This window comes from Schistocerca gregaria, chromosome 4 (genome assembly GCF_023897955.1).
Source record: "Schistocerca gregaria isolate iqSchGreg1 chromosome 4, iqSchGreg1.2, whole genome shotgun sequence".
NCBI classification, from domain to species: Eukaryota; Metazoa; Arthropoda; class Insecta; order Orthoptera; family Acrididae; genus Schistocerca; species Schistocerca gregaria.
This window is the reverse complement of record NC_064923.1, coordinates 758,674,996-758,690,603: the sequence shown is the minus strand read 5'-3', so window position 1 is coordinate 758,690,603 and position 15,608 is coordinate 758,674,996. Positions and strand designations below refer to the sequence as shown.

The 15,608-nt window shown below is 41.9% G+C and overlaps 1 protein-coding gene across 3 annotated transcripts in view; it reads right to left on the bottom strand.

Annotated features, from left to right (window-relative positions):
- Window positions 1–15,608, bottom strand: part of LOC126266719 (autophagy-related protein 2 homolog A) — a 492,161-nt gene that overhangs the window by 324,304 nt on the left and 152,249 nt on the right. For all 3 annotated transcript variants that reach the window (XM_049971191.1, XM_049971193.1, XM_049971192.1), the window contains 2 exons: window positions 14,527–14,615; window positions 1,555–1,837 (listed from right to left, as the gene is read on the bottom strand). In XM_049971191.1, coding sequence (XP_049827148.1) covers window positions 1,555–1,837; window positions 14,527–14,615 — 372 coding nt within the window. The remainder of the gene's footprint in view (window positions 1–1,554; window positions 1,838–14,526; window positions 14,616–15,608) is intronic.

Genomic DNA, 15,608 nt, shown 5'->3' with positions numbered 1-15,608 from the left:
TGGCACCTACCTCGGGGTCCAGTATCTACTGCTTTCTGGGTTTTGTGGATGAAACGAGCAAGCTGGGTTTCACACGATAGTTGATTTTGGAAGCCATGTTGATTCCAACACAGGAGATTTTTGTTGATTCCTACACAGGAGATCTTCAATCTCCAGGAATGTCACAATACGTGAGCATAAAATATGTTCCCAAATTCTCCAACAGACTTCAGATGCATAGGCCTATAGTTTTGAGTGTCTGTTGGAACAGACCCTTTTTGAAAATAAAAATGACCTGTGCTTACTTTCAAATTGTCAGAAACACTTCACTTATTCAGAGACCTACAGTATGTTTCTACAACAAGAGAGGCAAGCTCTTCACATACTCTATGTAGAGTAATACAGGTATCCCATCAGGTCCATTAGCCTTTCATTTGTTTAGCAGTTTAAGTTACTTTTTAATCTTGTGTGTATTTATTTTAACAGCCATATAGTCATTAGTGTGACAATTTAAACAAAGAACTACAGTACATGCTTCCTCTGTGAAACTATTTTGGAAAAGGGTGTTTAGTAATTTGGCCTTCTCTGTACCAAAAAAAAAAATCATAAGAGTACTTAATGTGTTATTGTGCTGAGAGGCACAGCTTCCTGGAAGGAAATGCATTTGGTGATGAGTCCGTGGTATGCCATTACTCATCGTATATAATCAAAGTATATACTTATTAAAGAGCAAAGAACCAAAAGTGATGCAATGTGGCAAAAATCACTACTGATGATGTTCAGAGATGCAGATACTGTTGTGCTGGTGAACATTCCAACAAAGATCACTTTACATGAAGCAAGTTTTGGAAAGACATTACTTAATCTTACAAATGTCAAATGCTGCAAATATCACAATGATCCGTAACAATGTTAACACCCATGTTGTGGCTTATGTTCCTAAATAAATATTCAAATTTATTTGGGATTTGCTCCAGCATCCATCACACAAATTCATACTTTCATCTGTTTCATGCAGAGAATGAATTCCTGGGCAGTCAACACCTCTGTTCACATGAAGATATGAAACTGAATGTTTAAGGTGGTTACACTCCCCAAAAATGGTAGTTTATAAAGAGAGTATATTGATACTGTTCCCACAGTTGAAAATATTTCGTGTGAGACATGGCCAATACAATGAAAACATATCTGTTTACTGTCTAGCATATTTAACTATTTGTTTAAATAAAAATTACTCATCATTCGCTGGTCTACTTTCCATCATTAATATGATCAAACTTCATATATACATACAATATAACTTTTAAAATAAAATTGAAAATCCTATAGTTTTCGCACTTTTTCTGTATACAGATAGGAAAAATTGCAACAATGTTCTTAAAATGAGGACACAGTTGAGACTAACGTAAAACAAAGACATACAACAGCAAAAAAATATCTGACTGAAACCTTGGGCAAATCAATTGGGAACATGGACATCACAAAACAACTTGTTTGGGGTTCCTATATTACAAATGTCTGTAAGGCAAATACATTCTCAAGTTTAAATTTTTTTATATAAAGTTGATTTAATACCTGATGTGGTTCAGTTGGCATGCTTTCAGGAAAACATCCCGAGCCTCCTTAAAGTCTTTGCGACCATAACCAGATACAGCAAAGAGACCAAGTTCAGAGAAGAAATCATTGGCAATAGTTTTCATCTGCTGCACTGAAGACCGTGCTAACATGCTTCCATCACTATCAACACAAACGGTCAGCACATCCTCGTGCAACAGAACTACTGCCAGGCTGCTCATCCGAATGTGAAAGTGACTAACTTCAGCTGATGGGTCAGATTCCAGTGAGGATGTAACTGAACCTGTAAAATGATAGTTCACGCAACAGGTGTCATACATCACACATGATGTGTACATACTTCTTAGAAATTCAAATACAATTATAAACAACTATGGAAAGCATAGATTGCTACTGACTGTAAAGATGACACATTGAGTTGCAAAGAGGCACAATGAAGAGACTATTACACACTGAGCTTTTTCCAAAGCCTTCTTCAGAAAAGAAAGGAAAACACATACATTCACATAAGTGGGCACACCTCACACATTCATGACTGCTACCTCCAGCCACTCTCGCCAGACTGCACTGTTGTGTTGAACAAAAGCAGCAATCTGGAGTGGGGCAGGAAAGGGGGTGAGGGGGATGGATAGTAGGGTGTGGGTGTGGAGGGAGAGAAGAGCACTGGCTAGCAAGGCATGCAAGGACTAGAGGGTAGCAGGGACAGGACAAGGCTGCCAGATGTTGTGTCAGGAGGATATGGTGGAGGAGGGGGGAGGGGGAGGAGAGATGAGAAGAACTGAGGGAGGAAAAGACTGGTGGTTGCATTGTCAGAGAGCCTGGCCACCAAGACTTCATATTTACTATTTTTCTCGTCTGAATTTTCTATTGATATGGACAAGTGTTCACTTATTTTGCATGTCTTCAATCCCTGATGCCTTATGGAATATCTTCTGTGATAGTTCAGCTACAGTGAACAAAGTGTTTATTTGGCAGAAGTGAGGTGTAATAATACTGGGTATAGTAGATAAACATACATCTTGCATAAGCCTGAAAGGAGTCTAGAATTCTTATACTAATTTCCCAATGCATTTACTCTTTAATGGTTTTTGTTGCTGTCAATAAAAATCAGTTTTAGCTTAACTGTTACCTGGATAATTACAACACAAGATAGAAAAATAATATTCATGTAGACTTTGATTACTTGTCTAGGATTCAGTATAGAGTTACATAGCCTGGAGCGAAGATATTCAACAACTTCTCATCTAACATAGCACAAGAATTTGTGACTCACCACCAATTCAAAAGACAATTAAAAACACATATTGGTAGCCACTTTTTCCAGAAACTATTGAAATATCCACATTCATGGATTGTATAAAGTCCTGTTAGCAACACAGCAAGTAGCAGTGTTCATTGTAAAGCTGCGTGACAGGTAGTAATCTACTATAAACACTAATCTGTATTTACTGATATAGGTAATCATTTTCTTTTAAAAATTGTGTAAATATTAAGCTACCAACAGCAGCTTAACAACAGCTCTCTAGAGAAGCTGAGAAGGTTGCAACTTAGTTTTCTTTCTAATGTGCCAGATTAGATTTAGCTGGTACAAGCATGAATAGCATTAAGCAGTATAGTGATAGTTCACTGCTAATACAGTATATAGGTTACACTTCTCTGAGCCGGCCGGTGTGGTCGAGCGGTTCTAGACACTTCAGCCTGGAACCACGCGACCGCTACGGTCGCAGGTATGAATCCTCTCTTGGGCACGGATGTGGCCTCGGGCATGGATGTGTGTGATGTCCTTAGGTTAGTTAGATTTAAGTAGTTCTGACTTCCAGGGGACTGATGACCTCAGATGTTAAGTCCCATAGTGGTCAGATCCATTTGAACCATTTTGAACCATTTCTCTGATTTCCTGTCTTCTGTTTGTGGACACCTTGACTTGTTCCGCATCCTTCATGGTTCTCCTCCTCAATTTAATTCACAAAACATGATGACTGGATGAATGACTGAATTGATGAACAAGGCTACAGTTCCCAAACAATTACATTGAGAGAGTGAAAAGTTTGAATTGAGGAAGGTACTAGGCAAAAGTACTCCATTTCACCAAAATTGTTTCCTGCAGCTTTGGAGGAGTTTTCAAACCATTGAGATGAAGAAGGAAAATGCGTAAATTAGTCTTTCCCAAACCACCCTTCATTTGCACAGTTTTTTTTTCCTTTGCCTCAAATACAGAACAACTTACATGAAGAGTAGGGTAACTTAGCAAATCAAGTATGAGAGGAGACTTGAAGAGGCATTAACAGGAAAATATAGTACAATCATTACAACAATAACAGAATAGTCAAAATTAATTACAATGTTGTAAGTTAAGTCTGACTGCATCACAGATAGAAATCAATAATTAGGATATATTACTAGTAATAATTTATGTACATGAAACATGGATGTTAAGTAAACAAACGTTCCAAAAATTGAGAGGTACTCAATGTGTAATGGAAAGACGCATGTTGGGCATAACTGGAAGGGTCAGAAAGACAAACAAATGGATATGAAAGACATAGGTTGAGAATGTGACAGTAAATGATACAAAAATGAAACAGAGATACACTGGGTATAAGGTGAGATTAAATGGAGATGAACTAAGAAGATTTTGTGTTGGATTCCTTGTGATAAGAAAAGGCCTAGAGAATGACCTAGTGTTAAAATGAGTTGATGACATAAACAAACAAACAGGATAAATTTGGATGCTTCAATATGAAGACTGTAATGTATGAAGGAATCTGGAAGAGTCCGTATCCAGTAGTGGATGATAAATTGGTGACACAGGATTAAGGTCCAAAGAATGGAAACAAGAGTTAGTAGGATGACAAGTAATAGTATTCAACCAATGGAAAATCCAGGATGTAATGTAATAATATTTCCTGGAACCTTAACACACATTGAAACTCTTGCCCTGCAGGAACTTGAGCAACATGCACAATGCCACCTCAAAAAGCCTTCCATCCTGCTCACTTCCTTCTCCCACCTCGGAAAGCACTGTCCACCACCTTTAGAACAACCTCCAAACCTCCCTCATGTCCCCTTACAGCTGACAAAACCTGTCTCGCAGACCTACTACACCTACCCCACCCTCCAAAACTCCCTCCCATCACCACACAGAATCCACGACCTAAACAGACCCGCAACACAGTCATGAACCTTTCCTCTAGAAGCCTTAGTCCCACAGAAATATCAGTCCTTTCCAAAGGTCTTAACTTTTGCCCCACCCCCAAATTCAATCATGCAGGACTTGTTAAAAACCTTCTCTCCTTCTCCCAGTTGCTACAGTGTAAAAACATTTTTGCCACCAACCCTACCAATCAGACTCAACCAAAGACCAATACTAAACCTTGCCTAACTCAGTTCACTCCTTCATCCAACTGTGATCCACCCCCACTGCCACCAAACCACTCCCTGTTAACTTTCCAGTATTTCTTAACCTCAAACCTTGCCTCACCATTATTCCCCAAATCCCTCAACATGCAAACTAACCTTACATCCGCACAAAGAACCGCAGTCCACCATCTAAAAACTGATCCCAACCTTATAATCCTACCTGCAGACAAAGGCTACACCACTGTTGTCCGCTAGCTATTGGATACTTCCACCTACAAACCTTGCCACAGTGACCCCTTTCTAGTAATCCACCACAATCTCCAGTCACTACTCAAATCCTTGGGCCTATCCCAGAACATCTCCCTAGAATCCATCTCTCTACTCACCCTTACCACTCCCTGCACTCGTACCTTCTACATTCTTCCTAAAGTCCCTAAAGCTAATCACCCAGGATGCCCCATTGTGGCCAGTTACTGTGCCCCCAATGGCAGAATCTCTGCTCTCATAGACCAATACCTATTACCCGGAACCTACCCTCCTAAATAAGAGAGACATACCATTTCCTCCACCGACTCTCCACAGTTTCTGTTCCTTTGCCACACAGGTCCCTGCTCGTCACTATTGATGCCACCTCCCTGTACATTAACATTCCTAATCTAATGCCCATGGCCTTACTGCTATTGAACACTACCTTTCCCAACTCCCTGTGGATTCCAAACCAATAACCTCCTTCCTAGTCGCCATGAGAAACTACATCATCACCCACAATTACTTCTCCTTTGAGGGCATTACCTACAAACAAATCCACAGTACGGCCAATGGGCACCTGCATGGCACTATCCTATGCCAACCTATTCATGGGCCATTTAGAGGATTCCTTTATAAAAACCCAGAATCCTAAACCCCTCACCTAGTTCAGATTCATTGATAACATCTTTGCTATCTGGATTGAAGGTGAGGACATCCTATCCACATTCCTTCAGAACCTCAATAACTTCTCATCCATTTGCTTCACTTGGTCCTCGACGCAACAAGCCACCATCCTAGATGTTGACCTCCACCTCAAAGATGGCTACATCAGTACCTCCATCCATATCAAACCTACTGGGCAACGACAATACCTCCACTTCAATAGCTGCCTCCTACTCCATACCAAGTAGTCCCTTCTGTACAGCATAGCCACCCGTGGTCGCCACATCTGCAGTGATGAACAGTCCCTCTCAAAATATTCCGAGAGTCTCACTGAAACCTTCAATGACCGCAGTTATCCTCCCAACCTTGAACAGAAACAAATCTCCTATGCCTTATCTTTCGAGTCTCCCACCTCCTCACAAAGTCCCACCATCCAGTCACAGAGCATTCCCCTCGTAACTCAGTACCACCCACGGCTGGAGCAACTGAATTACATTCTCCATCAGGGTTTTGATTACCTCTTATCATGCTATGAAATGAGAAATGCCCTGCCCACTATCCTTCCCACCCCTCCCAAAGTGGTATTCCGCCGTCCAAGGAACCTACACAATATAGTTGTCCATTCTTACGCAACGCCTGCTCCGAATCCCTAACCTCATGGTTCATACCCCTGTAATAAACCTAGATGCAAGACCTGTCCCATACATCCTCCCACCACCACCTGCTCCAGTCCGGTCACTAACATCACCTATCCCATCAAAGGCAGGGCTACCTGTGAAACCAGTCATGGTATTTACAAGCTAAGCTGCAACCACTGTGCTGCATTCTATGTAGGCACGACAACCAACAAGCTGTCTGTCCACATGAATGGCCACAGACAAACTGTGGCCAAGAAACAAGTGGACCACCCTGTTGCTGAACACACTGCTAAACATGATATCCTTCATTTCAATTACCGCTTCATAGCCTGTGCCATATGGATCCTCCCCACCAATACCAGCTTTTCTGAACTGCCCAAGTGGGAACTTTCCCTGCAATACATCCTATGATCCTGTAACTCTCCTGGCATCAACCTTCGTTAGTCACTGTCCTCACCCATCCAGTCCCCTCCCTGTTCCCATTCTATAACTACACAGCCATGATTCCACCACCACACCCAGTCTTTTTATTTCTCTCCTTTTCCACTACTCGCTCCCTCCCCACCTCTCCCTTCCCTCCATCTGTGTGTGTGAGTGTATTGTTGATGAAGGTCTTAATGACCAAAAGCTATAATTATGGGAGTATTTTTGTAGTGCCTATCTGCGACTCAGCATCTCCACTATAAAGTAATAGTATTCTCTGTATAAAAGCTTCCAGTTTTGCAGCAGGTATATACTTTGACAATCATTATGAGCAATCAGTAGCAGAAAAAACTGGAGTTGAACAGTAAGGTATAAAAAGAGGGTTTTTGCAGTTTCTCTACTAATTGTATAAAATGTTAATTTAAGCACAAATGAAATGTTATGATTAATGACAGTTTTTGTATTTATGTCAATCAGAAGTCATTTGTGACAGCTACTTCTTGCTGTTATGTACTTCATGGTTTATTCAACATTTCCACAGAATGGTATCTTCAGAGGTAGGATACAAACAACACAATATATGTATCACCACCACCCATATGACATGCAGTGCTGGATATAGGGCTGCTTCACAATTTTTGTGCATTGTGGTCTTCAGTGATGCACAACACTGCTGCCCCTAGGTGTTTCTTAATGCCATCTACTGATCTCCCATTAGGCTGTTCTCTCAGTTATATTGGAATCCAGCGGAGAATGTCCTTGGTCAATTTACTAACATCCACTCTTCTGGCAACATGCAATTACGCTCGATGGAAGAATCTCAGCAAGGTTTTGAATAATGGAATTGGGTGATCTTTCCCTTGTAAGATTGGTTATTATGAGCACACATGAAAATTTTTTAAACAAGCAACAGTTACATGAATCTGAGTTTGAAGAGGTCATCCAGTTTACTAACAGTGACTTGATAGGATAGGGTGTGGGACTCTAACACAGTGGAACACTTTCTACACAACCTAAAGTGTAATTTACAGAAACATTCATTTTTCAATATTTAAACTAACTATTTGGACATGTCATACATACCCCAGGCACTCATCCCTTGACTAAACATTTCGAGATCATACAGATTTCCTGTCCGCTGTTCGTGCTCTCGCAAGGGCGTTCTCGCTTCCCGAGCACAGGGTCCCGGGTTCGATTCCCGGTGGGGTCAGGGATTTTTCCTGCCTCGAGATGACTCGGTGTTGTTGTGTCGTCTTCATCATCACCATTCATCCCCACTACGGTCGGAGGAAGGTAATGGCAGACCACCTCCACTAGGACCTTGTCCAGCACAGCGGCACGGGTCTCCCGCATTGTTCCCCTGCGCTCCATCACGGAGTATGGGACTTCGTCATCATCATCATCATCATCATCATCATCACAGATTTCCTTCTTTTACAAAGGTATGAGAATGTCAAGCTGTTCATGGCAAACTAACAAACTACATCAGATGATTCTGAACACAATGCAAATAGCTGCTCTTTTGCATAGTCTCTGGCATAAAAATGGTCCTATTAAACATACTGGAATATGTGAAAAATCTTTCCAGAAATTTAGCCCACATCTCACGCATTTCGATCTGCAAAAACCATTAGTACTTGCAGTACACACATTACATAGAACAGTGGTAGCCTTATCTCACAAGGATGGCAGCACAGACTGTCCTATAGCATTCATACCTAAGACATTGAACAAGGTACACGTCAACTACAATCAGATGAAAAAGGAAGCTTTGGTCAGAATTTATAATGTCACAAAATCAGCAGCACTGATGGGGCACCTTCGTCAACTGTAACTGGCACACTGCTCAGAGCTAAGCAGGAGGTGTCACATCTAAAGTAAGTGCCAACGCACCATTGGGCAAGCTCACTCTTCCGCCACTCACTGTCTCTCATGGGGGGCACTGTGGATACACATCATCAGAGGATGCTAAACACACATGACCTCACTGCATGCAACTCCCAATTCGCCAGCACATCTTTTGAAGCAACTGCATTGAGAGTGTTGCATGAGATTCAGACTTGTCAACAGTACAAAACTGCATAGCACAATGCTACTAATTATTATTAGTTACCAGTGACTTAGCCGATTGTATCAGCATTCGAGCCTCTTTGTTACCATTACTCATTGTATATAACTCAGCAGCACAGAAGAATCTACAGCAATACAAATTTATGATATCTGAAATATTAAATGTACGTATCATAAATAAACTTACTAATGTGACTGTCTTTATTGGCCACCTGTATTACTGACACATCAGATTGATTAACGGTGTACTTCCAACCGTTCATCCGAATTGTTGTTTTCCTTTTATGCACAATATTTTTTCAGGTGCTGTGAGTTGTGCTGCTGCCAGTTGGAATCCCTGCATTTAGTACTCATTAGAGCATGGCTCACAGCATCTGAAGAAGATGACTGGGACGGCCATTGAAATATTGTGCATAAAATGGATATAACTACGCAGCTGAACATCCAGAATTACACCATTAATATGAATACCACCTAGACCACAGTGACATAGAGCAATATCATGTTATTCAAGCGAATCGTGAGCAGGAAATAGTAGTATTATTTGATGAGATATCTACAGTGTGATGGTGCAGCACATACAGCACTAGTCTCTGGTCCTGGAGGTCTAGGGATCAATCCCAGCGTATATTTTTTCTCATTCCAGACCCTATAGAAGACTGTTACACACTAAACTTTCAGCCAATCCTTCTACAGAAAAGAAAGGAAAAAACATGCACATTCACACAAGCAAGCACACATAATGCACACATGAGTGCTATCTTTAGCCACTGTAGCTGAACTGCAACTGTTGCACTGGATGAAAGCAGCAATCTGGAGTGCTGTAGGGGAGGAGGGATAGTGGGATGCAGGTGGGGAGAGGGAAGAGCGCTGTCTGGCGGAGTGTGTACGGTCTAGAAAGCATCAGAACAAGCTGCCAGAGGCAGTGTCGGGAGGGTGTGTGGGAGGGATGGTGGTGGAATGGGAAATGGAAAAAGAGAGGAGCAGAGAGGGGGGAAGCCTGGTGGGGGCACTGGCAGAGCAGCACACCATGTTGATGAGGGGATGTCAATAGGGAGGAGATGATAGGGTAGATGGGGAGCAAACTGTTGGGGGAGGGTACCAAGACATTGTGTTATCATGGGCTGAGGCTAGGATAATTTTGGCAGTGGAGGATGTGTTGTAAGGATAGCTCCCATCTCCACATTTCAGAAAAGCTAGTGGCGGAGCGAAGGATCCAGATGGCATTGTTTGTGAAGCAGCCATTAAAATCAAGCATGTTATGTTCAGCTGCATGTTGTGCCACTTTGTCCATTTTGCTCTCGGTCACAATTTGGCAGTGGCCTTTCATCCTGGGGAAAACTGGTCGGTAGTCATACTGACCTAAAAAGCAGTGCAATGATTGGAGCAGAGCTGGAATACAAAACGGCTGCTTCACAGGTGGCCTTGTCTCTGATGGGGTAAGATAACCCTACGACAGGAATGGAATATGAAGTAGTGGTGATGGTGGGGGAGGGGCAGGGGTGAATTGGGAAGGTATTGCACCTGGGTCTTCCACTGGGATTGGCATATGGATATCTGGATATCCCTGTGGAAGACTCTGGTGCAATACCTGCCCAATCCACCCACCCAGCACTTCCTAACCCAGTCCTGCCTCAGGCTTATCCTTCCCCATCAGAGGTCAGGCCTGAAAGCAACCATGCCATATGCCAACTCTGCTGCAATGATTGCTTAGCTTTTTATATTGGTATGGCTACCAACCAGTTTTTCACCACGGCCAAACTATGGCCAAGAGCAAAGTTGACCACCTAACAGCACAACATAGACCTGAATGTAACAATCTTGATTTTCATGGCTGCTTCACAACGTGAGCCATCTGGATCCTCCCATCCATCACCAGCTTTTCTGAACTGCACAATATGGGAGTTATCCTTTTAACATATTCTTAAAAAATTAATCTGGTCTCAATGTACGATAACATATTGTCCCCACACCCTCATACCAATTCATGTCCTCTCACCCTCAATGTGCACCGCTCTCTGCCAATGCCAATGTACCCACCACTCTTTTCCCCTTCTCTGCATCCCTCCTTTTCTGTTCCCCGTAACCCCCTTCCCCTGCCCATCCACAGCCTCCCAACGCTGCCCCTGAGAGCCTTGTCCTGCCACCTTCTAGCCCCTGCATATTCTGCCAGACAACATTCTTCTCTCTCCCCACTAGTTCTCTGCTAACCCTCCCCTTTACCTACCCCAATACCAATTGCAGCCTGGTTACAGTGGCCGGAGATGGTGCGTGTGTGTGCATGGGGTGTGCCTGCTTCTGTGAATGTATGTGTGTTTTCCTTCCTTTCCTGAATCAAGCTTTGGCCGAAAACTTAGGCACAAAAAGTAGGCTGTTACGAACTATCTGCAACTCAACATGTTGTCTTTGCGGTGAGTAGCAAGAGGTCCTTTTCATAATCATTGATATTCCAAACTGGACTTTTCATTCCAGAATGAGATTTTCATTCTGCACTGGAGTGTGCGCTGATATGAAACTTCCTGGCAGATTAAAACTGCATGCCGGACCAGAAGGTAGGGAGACGAGGTACTGGCGGAAGTAAAGCTGTGAGGACGGGGCGTGAGTCGTGCTTGGGTAGCTCAGTTGGTAGAGCACTTGCCCGCGAAAGGCAAAGGTCCCGAGTTCGAGTTTTGGTCCGGCACACAGTTTTAATCTCCAGGAAGTTTCATGGACGTTTCATTGTATGAAATGTAGTACGTCATAGTATGAGGGCAGATAAAAAACGATGAAAGATTATGTTTTACCACTGCATTATTCTGGTTAGAAAGTCAAGACCTGAAAGAATAGTAGTACAAATATCTTGTGTCACATGTCATGAGCTATACCAGCCCTCTCAATGATGACATCAGTGTGACACGATACACAAATATGGTGCATGAGATGTGTTGGCTATGTGTTAAGAACAAAGGCCTGAGTTTGTTTCTAATGGGAAAAATGATTCAGCCCAAATGGAATTCTTAGAGAAATGTCCAAGGTGTACGGAGGAGACTACAAGGCCCACAGCAACAGGTCCAGGCAGTGTATTTTCTTCAGTGCAGACATTGTCAGTCTTGCTGATGAGTCATGTTATGGACAATTGGGCAGTTTAATAATGCTGTCACATATCTGAAGCATTGTGGATGAGAACTCAAAGAACCATAGGATTCATTTGTAAAAATTGGCAAACACGTATCAAATCTGGATGGTACAGAACATATTACTGTGCATGGGCACCGGCACATTGGAAATCAATGCTTATTCATGCCAAAAAACATGACACACATCTCGATGTCTCAGTGACTTCAAGAGTGTTCCATTGCAGCTGTCTGTGACTCTCTGAAAGCATAGTTACAGGTGATAAATTCTGTGCATTCCACAAGACATACAAACCAAAGGAAATCTCAATGCTGTCGAACTATTATCTTCTCCATTAGATACAAAGTTCATTCTTTCACAATTCAACACACACATCAAAAAGAATGGAATGTTGTGGAAATATTCTCTTCTCCATTAGAGACAAAGTTCATTGTTTTACAGTCCACAAAGAAAATACATAAGGTTTATTTGAGACACGCAAGTTTCAATCAAGAACGATTATCAGTTCTTCAATTTTGAAGGAAGCACTGACACAGCCATCAAACAATGATGTCTTGTTCATGACAAGCCCTCAAACAAGAATGATCAAGTGCTCTTAAATTAAAGCATGACTCCATCGTGTTTTTTCTAGTTATGCCAATATTGCACTAGTCAGGTGGATGTTGCCTTCCACTATTGTATTTACATCTGTCTGAGCCAGTGGAGAAAGTCTTGGATGGACAGTAGTTTTCATTTAATAGTGAGGTACGATTGGTTGTGCACAAATGATCATATGGGTACTTGACAGACTTATGAACAGGACATTTAGTAAACCCTTGCCCGACTAGGAGAAATAGGTCAAAAGAATTTGTGCACATGGTGAAATATATCTAGGAATACATAGTATTAATTTACTTAATTTATGCAACTTTGTTGTGTCCAAGAAAATAACAATATATAATAATAATTTCTGTACATTTCTCGAAGAATAAATGGAAGCTGTGATGAAGAGTGATGCACTTTTTTTTAAATTTACAACATAATTGTGAAGACGTTTGAAAAACAAGATAACACATGAAATATGTATGTTAGTATCTGCTACGACCAACATAATGCAACCTTTCTACTGGATGAAACATCCAGATCTACTACCAAATAAGAAAGTAAAACTGTTCTCAAACTGAGGGTTGCTTTGAATATCACACTGTTTTATTAGACATGGTCTTATTCTGATCCCTGAACTGACTTATCCAGTATGTTATGGGAGGACCTACAGAGTAATGTAGACTCCCAGCCATGGTGAAACTTAGTATTTTTCCTGTTAACAAATCACTAACAGTACTGGAAGAAGTGATATGTGACAAACAAAATCCTAGGACTGACTGAGGACTGAACCCTGGACCTACAGACTTGTAGGCTGATACTTCTCCACCAAGCCACTACTTTTACATACCCTATGTGATCAAAAGTATCTGGACACCTGGCTGAAAATGACTTACAAGATCATGGTGCCCTCCATTGGTAATGCTGGAATTCAATTTGGTGTTAGCCCACCAGTAGCCTTGATGACAGCTTCCACTCTCGCAGGCATACGTTCAATCAGGTGCTGGAAGGTTTCTAGGGGAATGGCAGCCCATTCTTCACGAGGTGCTGCACTGAGGAGAGGTATCGATGTCGGTTGGTGAAGCCTGGCACGAAGCCGGCATTCCAAAACATCCCAAAGGTGTTCTTTAGGATTCAGGTCAGAGCTCTGTGCATGCCAGTCCATTACAGGGCACTCCACCCAACATTTTTCCACTGCTCAATCATCCAATGTTTACGGTCCTTACACCAAGCGAAGCGTCGTTTGGCATTTGCCGGCATGCTGTGTGGCTTATGAGCAGCAACTCGATCATTAAATCCAAGTTTTATCACCTCCCGCCTAACTGTCATAGTACTTGCAGTAGATACTGATGCAGTTTGGAATTGCTGTGTGATGGTCTAGATAGATGTCTGCCTAGCACACATTATGACCCTCTTCAACTGTCGGCGATCTCTGTCAGTCAACAGACGAGGTCAGCTTGTACGCTTTTTTGTTGTACGTGTCCCTTCATATTTCCACTTCACTATCACATTGGAATCAGTGGACCTAGCTAAGTTTAGGAGTGTGGAAATCTCGGATAAAGACATATGACACAACTGTCATCCAATCACCTGACCACATTCGAAGTCTGTGAGTTCCGCAGAGCGCCCCATTCTGCTCTCTCATGATGTCTAATGACTACTGAGGTCGCTGATATGGAGTACTTGGCAGTAGGTGCAGCACAATGCACCTAATATGAAAAATGTATGTATTTGGGGGCGTCCGGATTCCTTTGAGAACATGGTGTAACAATTTATAATTATTTACCAACCAAGCACCACTATAAAAATGCTTGGATTGCAACTTACTTGTATAAAAATAGTGAAAAAATCCAAGTGAAAGTTAAAATATTACCCTTATGTGATTTCTTCTTCGGTCGTGATGACGCATTCTGCTGCAAGGAGGGACTCTGTGTTCCATGTGATCCACCAAATCCAGCCAGCCTGTTAAACATGAGATGTCAGACAGTACTGGAAAATCCTGGATTAAATACAAACAGTCTAACAAGTTGAGTAAAGACAATCACATATGACATATCGAATAAGAAAAGTGAAGGGTAAGGGCACATAAAAAAGTAGTTGAACATACTGGCTCAGCTTACAAAGTTGTGCTTTTCGTCAAAGCACACAGAAAAATAGACACTTTTACCCAGTAATGCAGCCTTACTACAAAATTGTAACTGAGTGTGTGTGTGTGTTCCAAAGTTTATTACCATATTAATACATGAAATGTAGGAAATCATTAGTTGCCATTTAATTTATGAAAGTGACAGTAGAATGGAAACATGTGGCCATTTTTCCAATCCTACTGTCACCAAATCCTGTTTCCCTCTGGCAAGGGGAGGGAGTATCATCTGTATAGGCAGCACAATTATCAAACTTGAAGACCTTTTATAAAATCAGAAATAACAAGAAAATAACTCTTAGATTACCCTATTGCATATCCAAATGTTCCATATGAATAGCTGCAAAATTTTCATTTCCAGAGGATGTGATGGACAAGAATAAGGTACATGTCTAGGCTGTGGATGAACTTGAGCACCATTGACTCTATATGTGGCCAAAACCATGAAGCGATGGAGAAAATAATTTGACTTGAAGAGTCTTCTTGCACTTAATTCAGTTGTCGACAATGATCTCCACTTTTGTGCATTCAGTACGAGACCAACACGAGCAAACAGTAGAACCACTACTAGAGGGCACACACCGTCACTTAACCTGTAACTGCGCAGGTGGTGCAGCACAAGAGGGGACAATGGCAGTGACAGAGACCCTGTAGTGAATGACTGCCATGTGGTAGGGAAGATGCAGTTCAATAAATAAGTCCTGTGACATGGAAATTATGCTTCAGTCCCCCTATAATCTGTCTGGCAATAATTCCTAAATATAGCTAAACAGGTTATCTGGGAACTGACACATAATTTCTGCATATTACCT